Raw genomic sequence first — 18861 nt, forward strand, 5'->3', positions numbered from 1 at the left:
TGAGTCAAAGTACTTATTTTTACTTTATTTTTTTCCCCCTTGGTTTGTGTTACAAATACAACACAAAGTATATGAAAACAGACTTTATCCATTTGATACATAGGAATAAAAAAATAAAAATGGTTATTACATATTGACCCAAATAAAAAAAACACCAGAGACAATGTACAATTTTATTATAAAATAGCATAACAGTTATATTACACTCTGTACAGAATGAATTAGGTCTTTGCTTACAAACTGGGTTGTAAAAAAAAAAAAAGCTCAATTTATTTGAGCGTTCCTGTAACTTATTACAGATATGATGTAGTTTTTAGTCCCCGTTTCCTGTAAAGACGTCCGGGAAGTCAGAAACCCATGAGATTATCAAATATCTTCTTTTACAAAACCTCACGTGTCATTGTTTTAATAAATTTAACACTATAAAGACAAACTGTAGTCCATCCAGTTTTTTATTTTGATGTCCTATTCGATACTGAGGAACCTCCTCTTCTTCGCCGTGTGCGTAAACGCGTGGTGACGCCATTCGACGTCTGCGGTGCTCTCGTTCTCCAGCGTGCCGAGTTTGATCATGTACACTAAAAAAAAAAACAAACAAAAAAAAACCCAGAAGGAGAACAAACGTAAACACTTTACACGCCCTCAAAGACAAGCAGAGGAATTTGAAAAAAACAAAACAAAAACAGGAAAAATCCCCCGAGAGGGAGAAATTTGATTTTATTTCTACATTAAAACCACACAGTGCTTCCGTAATGGTTGAAGATGCGATATGAACGATTTTCTGTCTAAAACATTTAAAAAAAATTTTTAAACAGGATGTCAAGAAATAGCTGTTTTGCCAAAGAAGTCCTATGTATCCTGTGTAATACCGACCCAGACCTCAAGGGGCGATAGTGAGTCACTGTAGCATCCAGTCTGCTCTCAGTCCAACATGAGGAGCGGAAAAGTATTCTAACTTCTTGCCAACATTAACAATGATGGCTGAAACTCAAAAAGCAAAATAAGAGTAAAAAATTGGGGAAAAGAATGAAAACATTTCTTCTAAATTGATTAGCTGTTAATGCTAACGGCAGCTACGTAGCGAGAGCTTTATGAACATAACTAAATTGTAAAATGTTACATGAGGCATTAATAATGTTTGCCAAGTTAGCCGTTTCTTCGATACGCAGTTTCGACTCGCTGTACTTGCCGACGAGCTCAAATTAGCTCGTTATCTGGCTCGCAAACCAGGCGGACTTTAAAACTGAATCTAAAAATGGATCTTTAGTGCGTCTGATGACAACACAAACCTTACCGATAAAACATCGTATACGGCGTCAAATATATAGTTTTGCTGTAGCGGTTGTTCTTGCTAAAAAAAAACTCTGAAATGGTTTCATCAGTTGATCGATTGCTGGATCCATATAATCTTACTATAATTATAATCATCAGTTATGAAAATAAATAAACAAACAACTCTACTAACTAACGGCAGGTCAAGAAAATTCTACCAAACTGAGCCAAGCGGAAGGCAAACTGGACGTTACTCACTATCGCTCCCCCTTCAGGTACAAAGTGGTACTACAAGATGGGACTTAAATCTCACACGTTGCACCTTTAAACGTTTCCCGCAGCTGTATTATCTCTTCCAGAGGTTTTTTGTTTTTTTCATTATTAATACAGGGATTAACGATATCTGTCCATACTTACGTTTCATTTCAAACCTTGGTCCGACTTCTGTCAGCTCAACGTTCTTGTGGTCTGTTTTCTTGTACGTGTGATGTCTATTAAAAAAAAAGAAAAAAAGAAGATATAACATCGAACTGTTTCCTCTATAATATATATATATATATATATATATATATATATAGGTGTAAACTGAAGAAGAGCTTTTCAAAACGGACCTGAAAGAGATGAAGTCCTCCTGGTTGGCGAACGTGATCACGCGCCTGCTGTCCTCCTTCGGCACTGGAAAAAGATACTTGAGGATATTCGACACCTGCGCGAGGAGGGAATTAATTAGTCGCAACGCAACAAAACGAGCAGCTGAAAGAGAATATCGTGCGTGCGGCGCCACGGTCCGCTCGCTCGCTCACCCTGGTGCCGAGCCGCGAGCTGAAGTTGTGAAAGACGAGGTGGGGGAAGGCCTCGGACATCGTGCCGATGTCGGGGACGTCGTGCCTCATGACCACGTTGTAGAGCGTGAAGTACGCCGTGGGGCCGAACGGCAGGTGGCACACCACCAGGCCGTCTGTGGAACAACGCAGGAAACGGACACGTAAATACGACCTCGTAGTCGCACTTAAAAAAAAAAAAAAAAGACCTTGTTTTTTTTTTTCCAATAGAAGTCGAGATAAATAAAAGCGACTGATTCACACCATGAATTGTGCTGCATTAATTTTTCCCACTCCAGTAAGACTTGTACAATGACTCACCTCTGGCAAAATCCTACATCAAGACGTTGCACTTGTTGTTTAGTTTAGTCGAGTTAAATTTAATATTACCCTATTTTTATTTGTATATAATGTGCATTTTAACATTTTTTTTATTTACTATTGAGATTATTTCAGCTTCGCTTTAAGTAAAATGTGAGAAAGCGGTGACGCATCGTCCAAAACGTAAAGACTGAAGCAAAGAAAAACACAAAAGCCGACCTGGCTGTCCTCGTGTTTCGTGCACGATGATGAGGTCCGTGACGTTATTGGCTTTGCTGGCTCGAACCAGCGCGTTGATCTCGTGGTTTCCTCGGTTCATGCGTTGAGCACCGGGAAACATCAGCTTCACCTCCTGGAACGACGACACACGTTAATTCTCAATACGTTCTGATGGTCTTCACCGTCAAGATTTAATAATAATAATAATAATGCAAAATGACAGTAGTAAGTAACCTCCTTATTTAATTATTCCGTTCTTTCCCTCTTACTTTCTGTTTATTATCCTTCAAAGACCTTTCAAGTCTGTTTGTAATGTATATTAATATGTTTTAAATTCCTACAAAGAGAAATGCAAGTTTGTATATTTATTTATATATTTTCACTGTAAAAAAAAAAAAAAAAAAAAGGTGCAATATGTAATATTTTTTTGTTTAAAACATGATCAATATAATATAGAAGCATTTTTCTATTAATACTGGACACTATAGATTTTTAGTTGCCTGTAGACAAATTACATTTTTCTATTGTTAAGTTACACTATAATTCAAAGTTTAACATTAAAACTCCAATTTGAATACAATCTGTGACAAAATAGGTTGTTATTTTTAAGAAACTTAAGTCTTAAATAAGCGTTGCTATAAATGTCTAACGTGAGTCCCGACTACAGTTGACGTCCACGTCGGCGTTTTTTTTTCCATCCCTGCGGATCATCACAGGGATCGGAGGGAAAAAGAAGCTGCCGGCAGATTGAGTTTCACTTCCCTCCGCTCGGGAGGCGATCAAACAATGAGCTGTAAGCGATACGATGCGAAGCATCGAGCGAGCTCGTGTTTTTTTGACGATCTCAAAACAACCCGGAGAAAAAACAGGTTCCGACCTTGGCGAACATTTTGAGCCTGGAGCTCGGGTCTCTGGACGTCGTGACCATCAACTTAGGATCCTCCACTCCGGCCCATTTATACTCGTCGTCAATGTGAGAGCTGACGCCTGCGCACACACACACACACACACACACACACACACACACACACACACACACACACACACACACACACACACACACACACACACACACCAACAACTGATGAGTGAACGACAAAAAAAACAACAACACACGTATGATGATAGCGGGAGTGTCCGGCACCGACCTTCTGCTCCTTCGTCGTCATATTCCAGAAGTTTCTGGAGCTGCAGAGCGTCTTTGCGGACTTCGGTGGGAAGCAGAACATTTTCTGTAGAGAAGAAAAAAAGAAAAGAAAACGCAAACACGCCTTAAAGCAGCGGTTTAATGAGATGTCACGCAAAAAAACTAAAAGGAACAAAAGAAGCCGTACCATCGAGCGCTCCTTTTATCTTCTGTTTCTTGTCCTCTATGGTCCGGAGCCGGTCCTCCTGGGCCTTCCTGTACAGGTACTCCCGCCTCTGTCTCACCTCCCGACGAAGCTACGACAACAATAAAAAAACAAAACACATTAGTACGAAAACCGCATTTCATCTCAAAATCACAGTATTCTATCATTTATACTGTTTGTGTTCATTTTACAAAGTGGAAATCAACGCAAGACATTATGGGGAGATGTAATAAACACCTGATATATTACTTCAAATATCAAACACTTAATACCACAGAATTATTTATTTATTTTATAATCAATTGATTGTTTTCATTCTTTTTTTTTTATTTCTCTGCTTCCAGCTTCTTAAATGTGATGATTTCCTTCTTCTTTTAGTCTTTTGTTTGTGATAAACTAAATATTTGTTGGTTGTGGACCGTTAGTGAGGACAAAGTTAAACATTTGAACATTTGTCACCCCTTTCTCAGTATTTTCTGACATTTTTAAAAGACCAAACAACTAATTGATTAATCTCAGCATATTAATCAATAATGGGAAGAAAAAAAAAGTGTTTTTTTCAAAGTAGTAATTTTTTACAAAATGTTTGGTGATAAATAAAGAATAAATCACGTTATTAAAATATTTACACGTGTAGTTCTGAGTCTTCTTAAATTATCTAGTTATGACTCGCCAATACAATAATCGATTTCTCGGTCTTCAACAATTGCTGATCAATCTGTCATGTTTATATTCAGCAGATTATTAATAATCCTCAGTGTTTGTTCAGGTCACGTTTTCTTTTCTTTTACTAAAAAATAAACCAACCAGGACGCTTGACAATGATCTGAAAACATCTGCACGATCCTCAAACGCTCTTTCGACTGAGATCATAGTTTGTCCGCTGCACGATAAGAAGGTTTTTAACCCTTAATATAATATTGATCATATAATATTGATCATATAATATTGATCATATAATATTGATATCCAGGATGTGCTGCAGCAGCACGAGGGGCGAAACGACCCCGATCAGTCCGCCGTTAGCTCGGTGGCTAACTAAACTTAGCAATTCACCGTCGTAACGTTCATACTAAACTCTTAAAACACTTACATGCTGATTAAAAAGTACTTTTAATTTTTTTTTTTAACTCACCATGATGTTTCTTTAGCGAACTAGCAAGCCGGGTAAGACTTCTCACGTGGACACCGAAAGATGACGCTTTAACAATACCGTCTGTCATTGGCTAGCGGAGGAGCCAATGAGAGCGCTCGATACTGACTGATAAGCTTTTCAAAATAAAACGACCAAGTATTTGGATAGATATACGTAGATACACGGATGGATATAGATAAACGAAGCCATATTTTTTTTTTCATCTTTTCTGAAAAATAAGTTTATTGATAAACTTTTAAAAGTCCAAATGAAATTAAAAGCAGTGATAAGATCCGGCTCATGTTGTTTTGAAGGAAATAAAAGACAGGAGAAATGTTTTAGTTTTTTTTTTATGAAGAAATAAGTTTGCATTTATTGGACAAACCAAACATCGGCAAACTCACACATAGTGTAAAGATGGAACATGTCATGGGGTGAAAAATAAATGAAGGGTTTCGCTCCAAAATGTCGTGCAACCATTTGGGAAAAAAAAAACATACCCGAAATTTAGTCGGCAGAATTTTTCCCTGTTGGAAATTTCTTTTATTTATGCATTTATTTATTACGATTTCCGAGCAATTGTTTCCACACGGTGTACGGCGTCATTTTGGAACAAAGCTCTTCAAATATATATATTTATTTATAGACTTTATACATTCTTTTCTTACTGTACATTGAAGTCTCATGCTTTGCTTGAAACTGCGCAGTCAGCATTTATCCTCAATCACATGACAAAAAAACAACCAAAAAAAGTACAGTATTCAGGATCAAATGCTGCATAGTTTCCACTTTGGAATATCAAATGTTATTTCTTTGTAAACCAAACAGAGAATAACCGTCTAAAGAAAACAAAAAACGTACGAAGAAACCCGTTTGGTGATGCGAGCGAAATGGAAGCGTTGAGGCGTTGAAACAAAAAGAAAAAACCACAAGAAAGCAGTTACCGTTTCTGTAAAAAGCTGTGGAAGAAAAAGAAGCTGCGTGATGCGATTTGAAGCACCAAAAAAAAAACAGAAAACAAAACGACCTCTGACATTTTTCACGCAATAAATAACACGAGGATAACACGGCGAGGAAAAACAAAACAAAAACTTTTAACACTCAAGAGGGATTCAAAACAAAAGACAAAAAAAAGACAAAACGTACTGATTCACCGCAATCTTACAAAGGATGAAACGGATCCACCGATGAAAAAGGCTACGAAAAACTAAACCCCCGACCGAGCTAGCTCACGTTTTACAGTAAGAACACTTCAAATGGTTAATGGATGGGGGGGGGGACGAGGATGGGACGGAGGGGGTGGGGGGGGGGGGGCACACACCAGCTGCACGTCGTCCACTCGTGGTAACCTCCGATAAGGCAACTGCAGAAAACATGGAGAGAAGTTGTGTGTTTGTGTGAAGCACAGGGAGAAGGAAACAACAGGTAGGGCGAGGAAACTAAAACCTGAAGGAGGCGACGGACCGAGACGACGCCCTCGCTGAGTCAGCTAATTCTTACAGCATGCGTTACAGTTTTTCTGAAGACGACAGGAAAACTTGTCTTTCAGGACGTCGGATGAAGACGATTACAGTCGCAAATGGTTGCCGTGAGAAACTGCAGACTAATCGAACCGCGACGGACGGTAACCGACGAGCGATGTTTTACCTCTATTTTTTTTTAAGCCGGACGTGACCATATTTGGACGAACCCAGCGAGGAGCGAGCGGTGGATCTGACTCGATCTCACAGACCGGATATAAAAGTGTTCGCGTCTGAAAAAATGAGGACCATGTAGAAGTGTCTTAAGCTGCAATACCACCGAGTGCCACTAGAGGCTTTAAAAACGCCTCCGGCTCCATAGACTCCCATTCAACTCATGAAATCAAAGGAAAAAAAAAGAGGCGTTTTTGGGGGCGTGTCTGTTTGATTGACAGGCAGGACGTTGTATCGTCAGGTTTCCAATCAGATCCCCCAGCTCGTCCAAATATGGTCACATCCGGCTCTGAACCGCTCCGAACTAGCAAAGATGGCCAAAATCTGAACTCGAGGTTTTAAAGCTTTGAAACTTTTTTTTTTTTTTTAGCCACGTCCACTTTATACTTTCAGTCTATAATGTAAACACTTGCGTGGCTCGACGGCAACGGTGACGCCTGCCCCAATAACGCAACTGTATGTCACCGAGGGACTAATTTGCAACTTTCGCGACTTTGTTTCAAATTAAAAGCCCTCCTTTCAAATTAAAAGCATCATATATGGGAAAAGTTGCTAACAGCATTGGTTATCTGACCACAATCAGATATTCGAAGTATATAAACGTGTAAACATGAGACATGGAGTATTTTGATGTCAGTTTTTGCAGTAAGAACAATCGGTTAAATGATAACAAAAGAAAAACACGATGCATTTTCAGATTTAGCTGATTTAACCTGGACGATATACTCCTGGAGTGATATAAAAAAAAGAAAAGAAAAAAGGGGGAAGTCAGCCTGGAGTCAGCTCAGTCTGAATTCTTCTGCGGCGTTCACGATTAGACACGAGACGGAAAATCTGCCATTTAACCGTTTTAAGCCGACAAGTAGGAAAGAAAGAAAGAAAGAAAGAACACGAAGGAGTCTTTAAGGATTCAGCCGTCTCTTTGAGCATGCTCTCAATTATTACACCGACCACGCAGACATTCAGACTAAATGGTAAAACCCTTATTTACAGCGGCTGGATGCGGAGTGGATCAAATCAAAGTGGAACATATTTCGATTCAGGTTAAAAAGTACGGAAAGAGACTGTCGCCGCCGCTTCTTCTGATTGGTAGGAATGGAAGTGACAGCAGTAGTGTAGATGGGAAGAGAACGTATGGAGTCCTCTGTAGTTTTTTTTTTGTTACCCGGGTGCCGTCGGTAGCCTTCGCGTATCGTGTATGGCTTTGGAGATGCTGCCTTATGCACATACAAGTCGAGGAACCGCAAGTATTTTTTTTTTTCCCTACGGCGCCGTTCACCAACAAAATAAAACCAACCAAACTCTTATAGCTCTTCGTAATCGCCGCCGTCTCTTTTGATCGATGCCGCTCCGCCGCCCAGAAAGTCCTCCAGCTCGTCTACGTCGGTTTTCTTGGTCCGGGTTTTCTTTTTCTTTTTCTCCTTCTCGTCGGCGGCCACCACTTCGTCTTTTTCCTTCTTCTTGTGTTTGTGTTTCTTCTTGCTCTTTTCGTCCTCCTGCAAAGCGACCGGATACGAAGTTTAAACGACGTTCGCACACGCTTTAGTGATCTCGGTTGGTCGTACAAACAAACAACAACAACTTCACCTCTTTGCTCTTCTTCTTCTTCTTCTTCTTGTCTTTGGAGGGGAGTTTGCTGTCTTTCTCTGAAATGGGAGCGGATACATAAAACAGTTATGATGATGTTTGACTGAGATTAAGCACATTTCTTTTAAATTTAATCTCATAAAACATTTTTCTTTAAAGTTAAAAAGTTTTTTTTTATTGGCTAAACTATTTTATAAAGCAGAAACTTTAGACCTCATTGCTTTCAATCAAATTAAGGTGACCAACGTAACTTTGGGCATTTAAATCTTGCTTCGGGATGACCAAAAAAGACTCGCTTGGATTCTCAATACGCAAATAAACACGTATATCATGTAAATATAGTAATTAGTATACAAGTAAATAAACACATAAACGTGTACCGAAATGCTCCTTCTGTTCAAAATTTGCGACGTATTTCACATTTGAAAATGTCTGAATGAATTGTCTATTAAACATTTATACACTTGTAAAAAGAGAAAAAGACAAACAGTTGAAAAATTGTGAATTTGACTGTTTGCATTGAAGACTGGAGTTTGTAATTCACAACCTGAACCGTCAGGACCCGATCACGTCAGTGCTCAGATTATTGAATTATTCCAGCATTGTTTCACAGGGTCGGGCTCTGCGTTGCGGTGGACACGTGAACTGTGCGAGGGGGGCGGGGCCTCCGATGTGAGTCAGAAATGACAGACGAGGTCGACGAAAGAAAACTAAACCTGGAGGAGGCTTCGATGAAACGAGCGTCCGGTAGACAGCCTGCGCGTTTATTCAGTAAACAGCAAAAAAGGTGTGTTTTACAAAGAGATCCATCCCCTCCCCAAAATGGATCGTTTACCAACTTAAAAAAAAGAGACGTAGCGTTAAAACTAAACATCACAACAGCAGCTACAGCTCATTCGTGGATACTAGCGGTGACTCAAATATCGCGTTGGGCAGATATTTGCGACGACTTGCCTTCCTGATCCTCGCTGCTGTCCTTGGCCGCTGGAGGCTCTTCCTGGAAGCCGAGGCCGAACAGGTCGGCGTCGTCCTTGGGTCTGAAGGAGATCAAAGTGGGCTTCAGGGGTTCGGCCACCTTGGCTAGCTGCAGGTCGTCTTCGGAGAGGTCGGACAGGAGCTCGTCCCGGACCGGAAACGCGTCCTGCGTCGGGCGAAAGGGGAGCCGAAGGTGAAAAAAAAAACCCAAAAAATGACACGAGCGCGTTTAAAATGTCTATAAACAGCCGCTTCTAACTTTACCTTCGTTATTTTTGGTGTGTCGGACGCTTCGGAGTCGAAGTCGGGGTCGTCCATGATGAAGGAGAGCAACTGCTGGGCCACGGGGGCCTCGGGGTCCGTGTCCGAGTCCTCGGCTTTGGGCGTGCCGCCCTTCTTCTTGCCTTGGTGTCGGGACGGCTGCTGCTGCTGCTCCGACGCCGGAGTCAAGGTGAGGGAGATGGGCGTCTGACCGCGGGGCTCCGGAGCTTTAGACGCCACCTTCGGTTTGGTGATGTGGATCACGGGACTTAAAGGAAGACGACGAGGAACGTTTAAACGACTTATCATAAGTGTTTATATATATTCCCGGGAGTTAAAGGGGTCAGGTGGACTCACGCCTTCAGGTCGGGTTCGCTGTCCACGTCCAGGACCTGCGTGACGGCGGGGGCCGGTACTCCCTCCTCCTCGTCGCTGGTCAGAGTGATGTCTTTGCTGGGGGGGAGGAGCGTGACCTGAGGGAGGCTGGGCTCCGTGTCGTCGGGGTCGAGCTCGTCCTGGAAGCGCGACACCATCGGGTTTCCTCTGCCTTCACCGTCGCTGGGAGAGAGGACAGGAAAGATATGTCTGGTTTAACTTCACCCTTTGTTAATAGATATAAATATATACAGACACACACACACATCATTCTTTAAATGCACAAAAATGTCATAAAAATAACTTGTATTTTATGTCAGATCCTAAGAAGTTTTAGGTAAATATACTTTATTCCTAAAAAAGAAAGAATACGAGGACTTTTTTTTTTCCACACACCGACAACAACAAAAAAATTCCCTTAACTTTTGATAATTAATATTTACATCAAATCCCTGCAGGGTTGTACAGGTGTTGTGCAAACGTAGGTTTATTCAACAGAAAATATTACACAGACGGCATCGAACACCACGACGACGACAACGCTGTAAATGGAACGAATAAAGTCGATTACTGCCGGAGATATGAAAGAAAACAAGAGCTTCCATTTGAGTTTGGATATAATAACAATAATATTAATAATATTCCATATATTTCACATAATATTATGATTGAAGTCCCCCACCGCCCCAAAAAAAGGCTCCATCTGGGCACTGAAACAGGCGCTCAGGAGACAAAGATGAGACTCTGATCGGTACGTCGTTACGTTTTTTTGAGCTTTCATTTAAACTCGACATAAAACTAAACAAAGCTTCTCATCCACATTTAAGGCGGAGTGTAAAAAACGTGTCCGCTCACCTGTCGCTGTCGACGGCCGCCGCAGGTTGCGGCGTCTTGTTCTTGGACGGCAGGCTGTCCTCCAGGAAACTCCTGTCCAGCCTCTCGTCCGGCACGAAGTCGTCCAGGCTCTGGACCTTGCCGGGACACGGCGGCGCCGGGGGCTCGTCTGAGGAAAACATTTTGGAGACGCAAATTGACGATCGACTTTTGTTAAAAAAAATAAAAAAAATCTTGACTTTTTAAAAAGCTCCTATCGCAGCGCTGGTTGTGAATCACACGAGAAACTGAAGTGAAAACGGAGAAAAAAAAAAAAAAAAAAAGAAGAAAGAAATCACATGACTTTCCAGCCGTTTCCCCTTTTTGAACCGCTGATAAAAGCTCCGCATTTCCAGACCGCTTAGCCTCCAAATCTCGTGACTGATTACTACGTTTCTTTCATGGTTGAATAATCTGTTCTGAAGCTGATCTGAAAAGTGCAGTTTGGTGTTTTAGTCACACAAAGCAGCACTCATTTTCTCAGGGTGGAGGAGGGGGTGGGGCTTTAAGACTTAATGACTGCTGCATCCTGTTATTATCAAGTTCTAACATTAAATATTTGTCACCGTTTAAAACCTAAAAAAATAAAAAACGGTTTCCCCACCGTCGTCTTGGGACAAAGAAACAAAATACAAACGTACTCACAGAAAGTACGGCGTAGTAACAGCAAGTACTATTTCTTTACTTTGTAGATGGGGCATGCCGGGGGGATGATGGGGGGGGGGGGGGGCTTTCTTTATGGCCAACAGCTTCATAGCTGCGATTTTTTCAAACTGGCTAAGTCATGTTGAATATTATGGGACTAGAATTACAGGTCCGGATTTCGTCCGGCGCCACCTTTGCTAGTTCGGAGCAGGAAGTGACCATATTTGGACGAGCTGGAGGAGGGGGGAGGTTGCAGCGGCGGATCTGACTGGAAACCTGACGATACTACGTCCCGCCCACCGATAGCTGTAGCCTGATTGCACCACAGGCCTGTCAATCAAACAGATTCCGTTCACACTCAGGTTTTAAAGAATTTCCCGTCATGTGCGGAAGTAACGGTCTCAGACTCGTTTCCTTTTAGTGCCGCAGGTGTCCGTCACTCCTCCGTACTGCCCCCTACTGGTCATGCATATATTAGATCTAGCGGAGGCGTTGTGTTACTGACGTAGAATAATGCGAGGCGGCCGTCATGCACAGTTTAAAGCCAGTATATCTGTGGCCTAAAGACTAAAGTCCGTAAATCACAGAGGAGATTAAAGTCTAAGCTGCGGTTAGCTTTGTGTTCACGTTGCAGAGACGTCCTCTGTTGTAGAAGAGACGTCACCTGATCCAGAAGCAGGAGCCTCGTTGGCCGGAGACGAGCCGAACCAGCGGGACATGAAGCTGCGTTTCTGCGGCGCCGACGACTGGAGGTGTTCGGGCGACTGGACCGACGGCTTCGCCTCGGCGGTGGGCGAAGCCGCCGCCGCCGCCGCCCCCCCCCGCTGCCGCCGCCGCCCCCCGCCGCCGAAGGTGGAGGCGGAGGTGGAGGAGGAGGAGGAGGAGGGGGCGGGGCGGAGGCTGCGGACGGCGACTGCGGCAGCGCCTGGGAGGGGACGGGGGGCTGCGGGGTGCTGGGGCTGGAGCTGCCCGTGGAGGCGCCGCTCGGGGGGACGACGGGCGACTGGGAGCCCGACGAGGGACTCTGACCGTTGGCCGGGCCGGGGGAGCCGTAGCCTTTACTGCGCGACTCCAGGTTCTCCAGGAAGCTGCAGAAAAAACAACAACAACAAAAATCATAATGTTAAATAATAAGGATTTAAAAATAACTGCGTTTTAATTCATTATTAATCTATTTAGTTTTTACTTAAAGAGTATTAAATGTTACCGTTGCTTTTTCTACCAGTGTTGACTGATTATTTATTTATTCATTGTTTATTTCTTACCGTCTTGTTAACCCTTGCTGTTTTTTTGTTTTTTTTTTTTAGGGCTGAGAGTGGTCGCTACGGCAACTGTATGTCATTACATTTGAATGTAAAGCTCTACTTTTAATGTATATGACAATAATAATAATTGTTTTGATATCGTCTTGTGCTTTAAACTGTGAGAAAAAAACCCAAGAGGAACTCTTTACAAGTTAAAGAAATGAACTAATAAACTAAAGTTTTCTTTGTTCCAACTGTTTTGCAGCAAATATGGAGGTTTTACTTGAAAAACCAGCCGTTACACATCTAAATTCTAAACAGCCACAACTAACTCAGCCAAGAAAAGTATGAGAATGGTTAAAAAAAGAAAAGAAGAAGAAGAAGTCATAAATCTGTGCAAAATTCAACATCTAGATGAAAAATAATAAAAAAAAAAGCACAGAAAAACGATCACGATGTGCGAGAGATTAAAATAAAATCAAGACATTACATGTCGTAGTTCTGATCTTCGGTCTCCTGCTGCACCGACAGCTCCTCCAGGGTGGCGTCCATGTCCAGCTGGTTGGTCTCCAGCTGCCTGAGGAGGGTCTCTCTCTGGACACACACACACACACACACACACACACACACACACACACACACACACACACACACACACACACACACACACACACCTGACATGACTAACTCAGACACACACCAGTCTCCCGTTTATATGATTATATAAAGAACAATAACGGTTGATAGTGAAACACCGACCTGCAGCTGAAGGAAGGGGATGTTGAAGAACCGGTGCAGATACTTCAGACCGAAGCCGTTCTTCATGGACGACTCGGCGTAGTGGATGTAAGACGAGCCCATCGGTCTGTAAAAAGACGAGGGAGAGCCAAAGGTCAAAGGTCGGGGCCTGTAATGTTTGTCTGCTGCGTAAATAATCGAACAAAATCCTCTAAAGGTTAAATTCAAATCTGTCAGATTTAAAACCCAATTTGGATTTCCTTTTTTTGCACAGTAGGGGGCGGTATTGAGTCTCTGACCCATCGCATTCTGTGACAGGAAAGGAAGTGTTGGTTAGATTTGGTCTGGGCAGGTCACAGTCCGGTGATGGAGGGGGGGGACATCTTTCACTGTAACACCAGCTCTCAGATTTCCTGCAGTCTGGTAGATTTTTTTTTTTTTCTATAACTGAAGTTAGATTGTCTGCACAGTGTGGACAGGGGAACAAACTGGTGGTGCCTGTAGATTATATTATAGCCTTAATTGCCTCCCTTTTTTTTTTTTTTTTTAGGAAAATCACCATAGCAACAGCAAAATTATACACATACTGCTTTTAGAGTGTTTATCAGTGGGTTTGTGGTGTTACATGCAGCACTAACGAGCTCAATATGTCCGATTTGTCTGCTTCATTAAACTCCCTCATTTTGGTAGACGGACAGATGATGAGCCAATACGTTTTTTTTTTTTTTTTGCTGATGCAGCAGAATCAACACGATCAACTTCAAAGTCCACCTTTAAATTAGTTTTCCGCTGCCGCTACAGCTCCGAGAAGCAACTTCTTGCTTCCTTGTTAACCATCACGGTCAGACTTGTGATTTCCATCTATAATAATAATAATTATTATAATTATTATTGTTGTTGTTCAGCTTGACGGCTACCTGTTCAGTCCGGCGATCAGGTCTCTGATGTCGTCGGGCAGGATGACGCGGTGCTCGCCCATGTCCCGGTGGTTCCCCAGCACGCACACCGGCACGTGGGTGGGAACTTTGGGCAGCTCCCTCAGGATGTAGTTAAACGTCCTGCGGTTGACAGAATTAATAAAGGAGTAAATAAAACAATAAGACAACTTAGCATCGCGTCGTAAATGAAATAAAACACACCAGACTCATCTGATAAAAGTGAAGCAGTCACAATCGGGACATTTTAGTTGACAATTTATCTTCTTTTTCTGTTCATTTTATGACACTTTGAAGCTTAATCATAGTTTCGTTTAATAACACACACAAACACAACTTATGGAGAATTAAAAAAGTCATTTTAAAGGCTTTTTCCAGCTAAATCCGTGATGTTAATGTCAATAGATGCTCATTGAAATGTAAAAAAAAAAAAAGACTTTAAGTGCCTCGAGATAAACAGTTGGTGGCGCTGTTAAAGCACAGAAGAAGACGACGATGACGTCATTCGCCGACGTGGAAGCAGCGATGGAAATAAGACACGTGTTCATCATTCTGTTTCTTTTTTTTTTATAGAAATTAATGGAAAAGAATTGCATTGATTACAGTCAAATCTCAAATCATCACGTTCAGGCGATGATGTCATAATCGGCCCGTTTACTGTGTACGTGCTGCACTAGTTAATGTTACAAACTGAAACTAATACCATCACAGTCAAAGTGAATCTAAAGACTTACTGCTGAATTATGTCACAGGCTAATATTAAAAAAAAGAAGAAAAAAAAAAAAGTCTATCTGCTCCCTCGTGATGCCTAAAAATAGCACAAAAAAAAAAAAACCTGGAGTGTATTTTAAGGCCTCTTTGAAAGCCGAACGAAGTCCAGCGGTGGAAGCGGCTCTGCAGACTGAAACCTAATCCTCCCATCATGCATTTTGCAGTACGAGATCGGCGTCGGGACACGACGGCTCTTTACCACTGCTTGGTGATGTCAAACATCATGATGATGCCGTTGCAGTTCTTGTACACGTCCAGGAACTCGGCGTCCAGGGCCACCTCGTCCGACTGCAACAACAACAACACATTATTATTATTATTATTATTAAAACAAGCTGATGTTTTTTGTTTTTTTTCCCTCCTCACGTCACATGATAATCACCTCTTGAGGCTCATTCTCCAGTTTCAAATTGTCCCCGCGTCGTTTGCCTTTGCCTGAAAAAGAACGAGGAAAACAAAAACAAAATTGCACAGTGTGAAAAGGTGGAAAAACAAAAACGTCTTAACTTTGTTGCTTTTTTTTTTTTTTTTTGATGAATCAAGCAAAAGCCGAGCAGCACGGACGCTTTTTCTGAAGGTAAAAATAATAATAAATAAAAGCGTCTCGCAGCTTAACACGCACCGCTGCCCTTTTTAAAATAAATAAACAAAACACCAGCCAAACTCTGTAGACGTAGCCACGCAGCAAAACCATGAGAGAAGCCAAACCTTAGGGAGTATATTGACATTCAGATCGGAGTCAGGGGGAGGGGGAAGGGGATGAGAGGAAGGGGCGGGGCAACAAAAACAAAAACAAAAAAATCCACGGCACAACAACCCAGTTTTAGTAACTACACACTATAGTAAGCCGCTCACCTCCACCTTCGGGAAGAGGGTATTTTTGGCCTGAGATGAGTGCAAGAAAGGTGCACAACAACAACAACAACAACAACAAAAAAAGACAACATCAACACCGAGAAACAAAGGAGCGGAACGAAACTTCCCAAGTTTGTGAATGGCAATGTGTGTGTGTGTGTGTCAACAAAGTCACCTTTGTCCACCACGTCCCACACCTCCACCTTCACCACGTCATCAGTAGCTGAGACAGAACAAAAAGGGTGGAATCATTATTCATGTTCTGGGGTTTCCTCTCCATTCACGTCCCGTTCTTTGTTTTTTGCAGACGTCCGTGGAGCTGCATGTCTCTGCTCTGTGATTGTCGGTCCCGCCAACCAACAGCTCATGTTTTGGATCTCTATGCTGTTCTTTTCTCTCTCTGCTCTCCCCTCTCACGCCCCTCAAACCGGTCAAGGCAGATTGGCTCCGCCCACCTCTGAGCCCGGTTCTGTTTGGAGGTTTTTCCCCTTAAAGAGGAGGTTTTTTTTCTCCCTTCTAGCTTACGTGGGAATTGTTGAATTTGTCTGTATAATGTTGTAAAGTTTAAGAACTTTAATGTGTTAAAGTGTTTTTTAAAATAACCCGTGTTGTGATTTGATAAATGATAGATAAAAATTTCATTGAATTAAACTGGGGCCGCAGAGGAGAAGAAGTTCAAACTGTGCAGACTTGTTAAGTGACTCCGATATGGATCCGGTGACTAAAAATGCTAAGTGGTTGCTTAGCAACGGAGGTACTAACACCAAGTACAGGACGTCTACTCTAAAAGGGGGTTCACAAAAAAAAAAAGTAGAAAGTTCAAAGTCGGTTACAGCGCTCAATTCCTGCCCGACAGGAACAGTCTCTGAACTTTATGACCCCCCCAATCTAAAAAAAATAAATTACACAGTTGGCTGAAGCTACATCTAAAATGCGTCTTCTTTTATTACCTTGATACGGAGCCACTGGAATTAAATCGTGAGGCACAAACAGAGAAGATGTCAAAAACAGAAACAACAGATGTGAGAAGATTTAAAATTATTATTATTTTTTTTTTAAACGACCCGTCAACGGTCCGGAAAGCGACGTGACTTACTTTTGTAATTCCAGTGGATGCTCGTGGCCTGGATCTCCTGAGTGGGTATGTAGTCCTCCACGAACTTCTTGCCCTGCAGCCGATGCCATAACGTGCTCTTTCCAGTGTTCCTGTCCCCCCGGATAACTATTTTCACTGGAGGAGGCGTTAAAAGTCGTCATTAAAAAACTAAAAACAGATTCAACATAAAAAAATAAATAAAAATAAATCGAATTGATTGTCTGGAGATTGAACTCACTGTTGTACTGGACCCCTTTGGCGAAGCGCCTCTGCAGGCTCTGGTTCATCGACTGCAGGCCGGCGGGGATGTTCTTGTCCCGGAGCTGCCCCGGCTCCGACCCCACCAGCTTCTTCAGCGCCGAAAACATCTCGACGAGGCTTTCGCGAGCTCGTACGCCGCGTTAGTAGAGCGGAGAAAACCTCCTCCCGCCCCCCCTCCTCCCTCCTTCGACTGACGACTTCCTTCTGGCGAAGTGTTAACAGCGCGTCCTGATTCGGGCCCCCGGACACGGAAGTCAAGGGTCCATCCTTCCTAATAATGACGCTAATAATGAGTCCGAATGAGTTGATAGCGACTCTGAATTCTTTTACGATTAAAACTGACTGGATGGTTTTCTTCGGTGCCCGTCAGCGATGGAGGGAACTACCATGTTGGTTTGAGCATCATCTGCAAAACAAAACAAAAAAAACAGAGTGGTTGTCAGGCATATAATCCCATATGAGCTGGCATCGGAAAAGTTCCTGAACGCAGCACGGTTTATTAATCTCACTTTTTTCATGCAGATGTTAAGATGCGACGTAAAAATGTCCTTCATCTTTGAAAACACATCTGGATTGTTGGAAAAACGTAAAACCATTTTTTTACTTAGGTGGTCAGCTGACTCTTTTTTTTTTTTTTTTTGTAAAGCAAAGTAGGTCCACTGACAATGATGTTCGGTGATACATATAAAAAAATAAAAATAAAAAAAAGGCCTACGTGTGTCCTGTAAAGATAAACATCCTAACGGAAGCTGTCAGTTTGACCCAGGAAGGCTTTTCCATTATTCACCGTCTCGATCAGCTCGCGGTGACGTCACCAGGCTCATCTTCAAGGAGGCCTACAATTTAAAAGCTGATCATAAAACGATGCACCGACAACACGCGTTGATTAGTTCTGTTGTTTGTTTGTTTATTTGTTTATTTAGCGTGTATTGCCCCCCCCCCCCCTTTTTCACCGTTATCCTGCTCAGCATTAGCTCGGAGGACTTTTCCCGTAAATTTGAAGCTACAAAAAAATAAAATAAATAAATATCAAAGCTGAATATTGTACATCAAGGTCAACGAGAGACGAGGCAGCCATTATCTAACGTTACACCCCCCCAAATGTAACGCTATCCGTTGGCTCTGTTTTAGGTGGCCGTTGTTAGCTTAGCGCCCCCCCCCCCCCCCATTACACGGCAGCACGGTCATGCGTTTCTTCTGGCCAGCGGCGGAGCGTGAAATACTCACGTTTATCTCACGAGGTGCCGACGACACGCACATCCACGACATCCCCTTCTCAAAACATCTGCCAGACCTCCGTCCCGACAGACGTGAAGCGGCGACATTCCTTTGCAAACAGAAAAAAGCAGCAGTGACGGACGACTTTGACGTCAAGCGTCACGCAGAGAAACAAAAGTACAACATCCGGTGAGATATTTCAAAATAAAGCTC

The 18861-nt window shown here is 42.4% G+C and overlaps 2 protein-coding genes across 2 annotated transcripts; both read right to left on the reverse strand.

Annotated features, from left to right (window-relative positions):
- Nucleotides 1-159: 159 nt before the first annotated feature.
- On the reverse strand, nucleotides 160-5181 carry imp4 (IMP U3 small nucleolar ribonucleoprotein 4). The gene is made up of 9 exons (XM_069701461.1): nucleotides 5121-5181; nucleotides 3968-4076; nucleotides 3782-3865; nucleotides 3511-3620; nucleotides 2634-2766; nucleotides 2076-2230; nucleotides 1884-1978; nucleotides 1690-1763; nucleotides 160-578 (listed from the first exon to the last, which is right to left on the reverse strand). Exons 1-9 carry the CDS (start codon nucleotides 5121-5123, stop codon nucleotides 466-468), a joined length of 876 nt encoding a protein of 291 aa, XP_069557562.1. The 5' UTR covers nucleotides 5124-5181; the 3' UTR covers nucleotides 160-465.
- A 2719-nt stretch (nucleotides 5182-7900) lies between these two features.
- rabl6b (RAB, member RAS oncogene family-like 6b) lies at nucleotides 7901-18809 on the reverse strand. The gene is given in 18 exon segments (XM_069701503.1): nucleotides 7901-8310; nucleotides 8402-8460; nucleotides 9356-9542; nucleotides 9641-9905; nucleotides 9995-10195; nucleotides 10868-11015; nucleotides 12195-12360; nucleotides 12363-12618; nucleotides 13265-13368; nucleotides 13534-13639; nucleotides 14430-14570; nucleotides 15418-15506; nucleotides 15601-15653; nucleotides 16074-16103; nucleotides 16249-16296; nucleotides 17170-17304; nucleotides 17408-17836; nucleotides 18658-18809. Coding segments are annotated over 17 exon segments (2310 nt in total). The 5' UTR covers nucleotides 17538-17836; nucleotides 18658-18809; the 3' UTR covers nucleotides 7901-8118.
- Between the last annotated feature and the right edge of the window lie 52 nt (nucleotides 18810-18861).

Source organism: Brachyistius frenatus, unplaced genomic scaffold, assembly GCF_029030835.1.
Source record: "Brachyistius frenatus isolate BFR_SWC_R1_liver_20210118 unplaced genomic scaffold, ASM2903083v1 Contig_37, whole genome shotgun sequence".
Lineage (NCBI taxonomy): Eukaryota > Metazoa > Chordata > Actinopteri > Embiotocidae > Brachyistius > Brachyistius frenatus.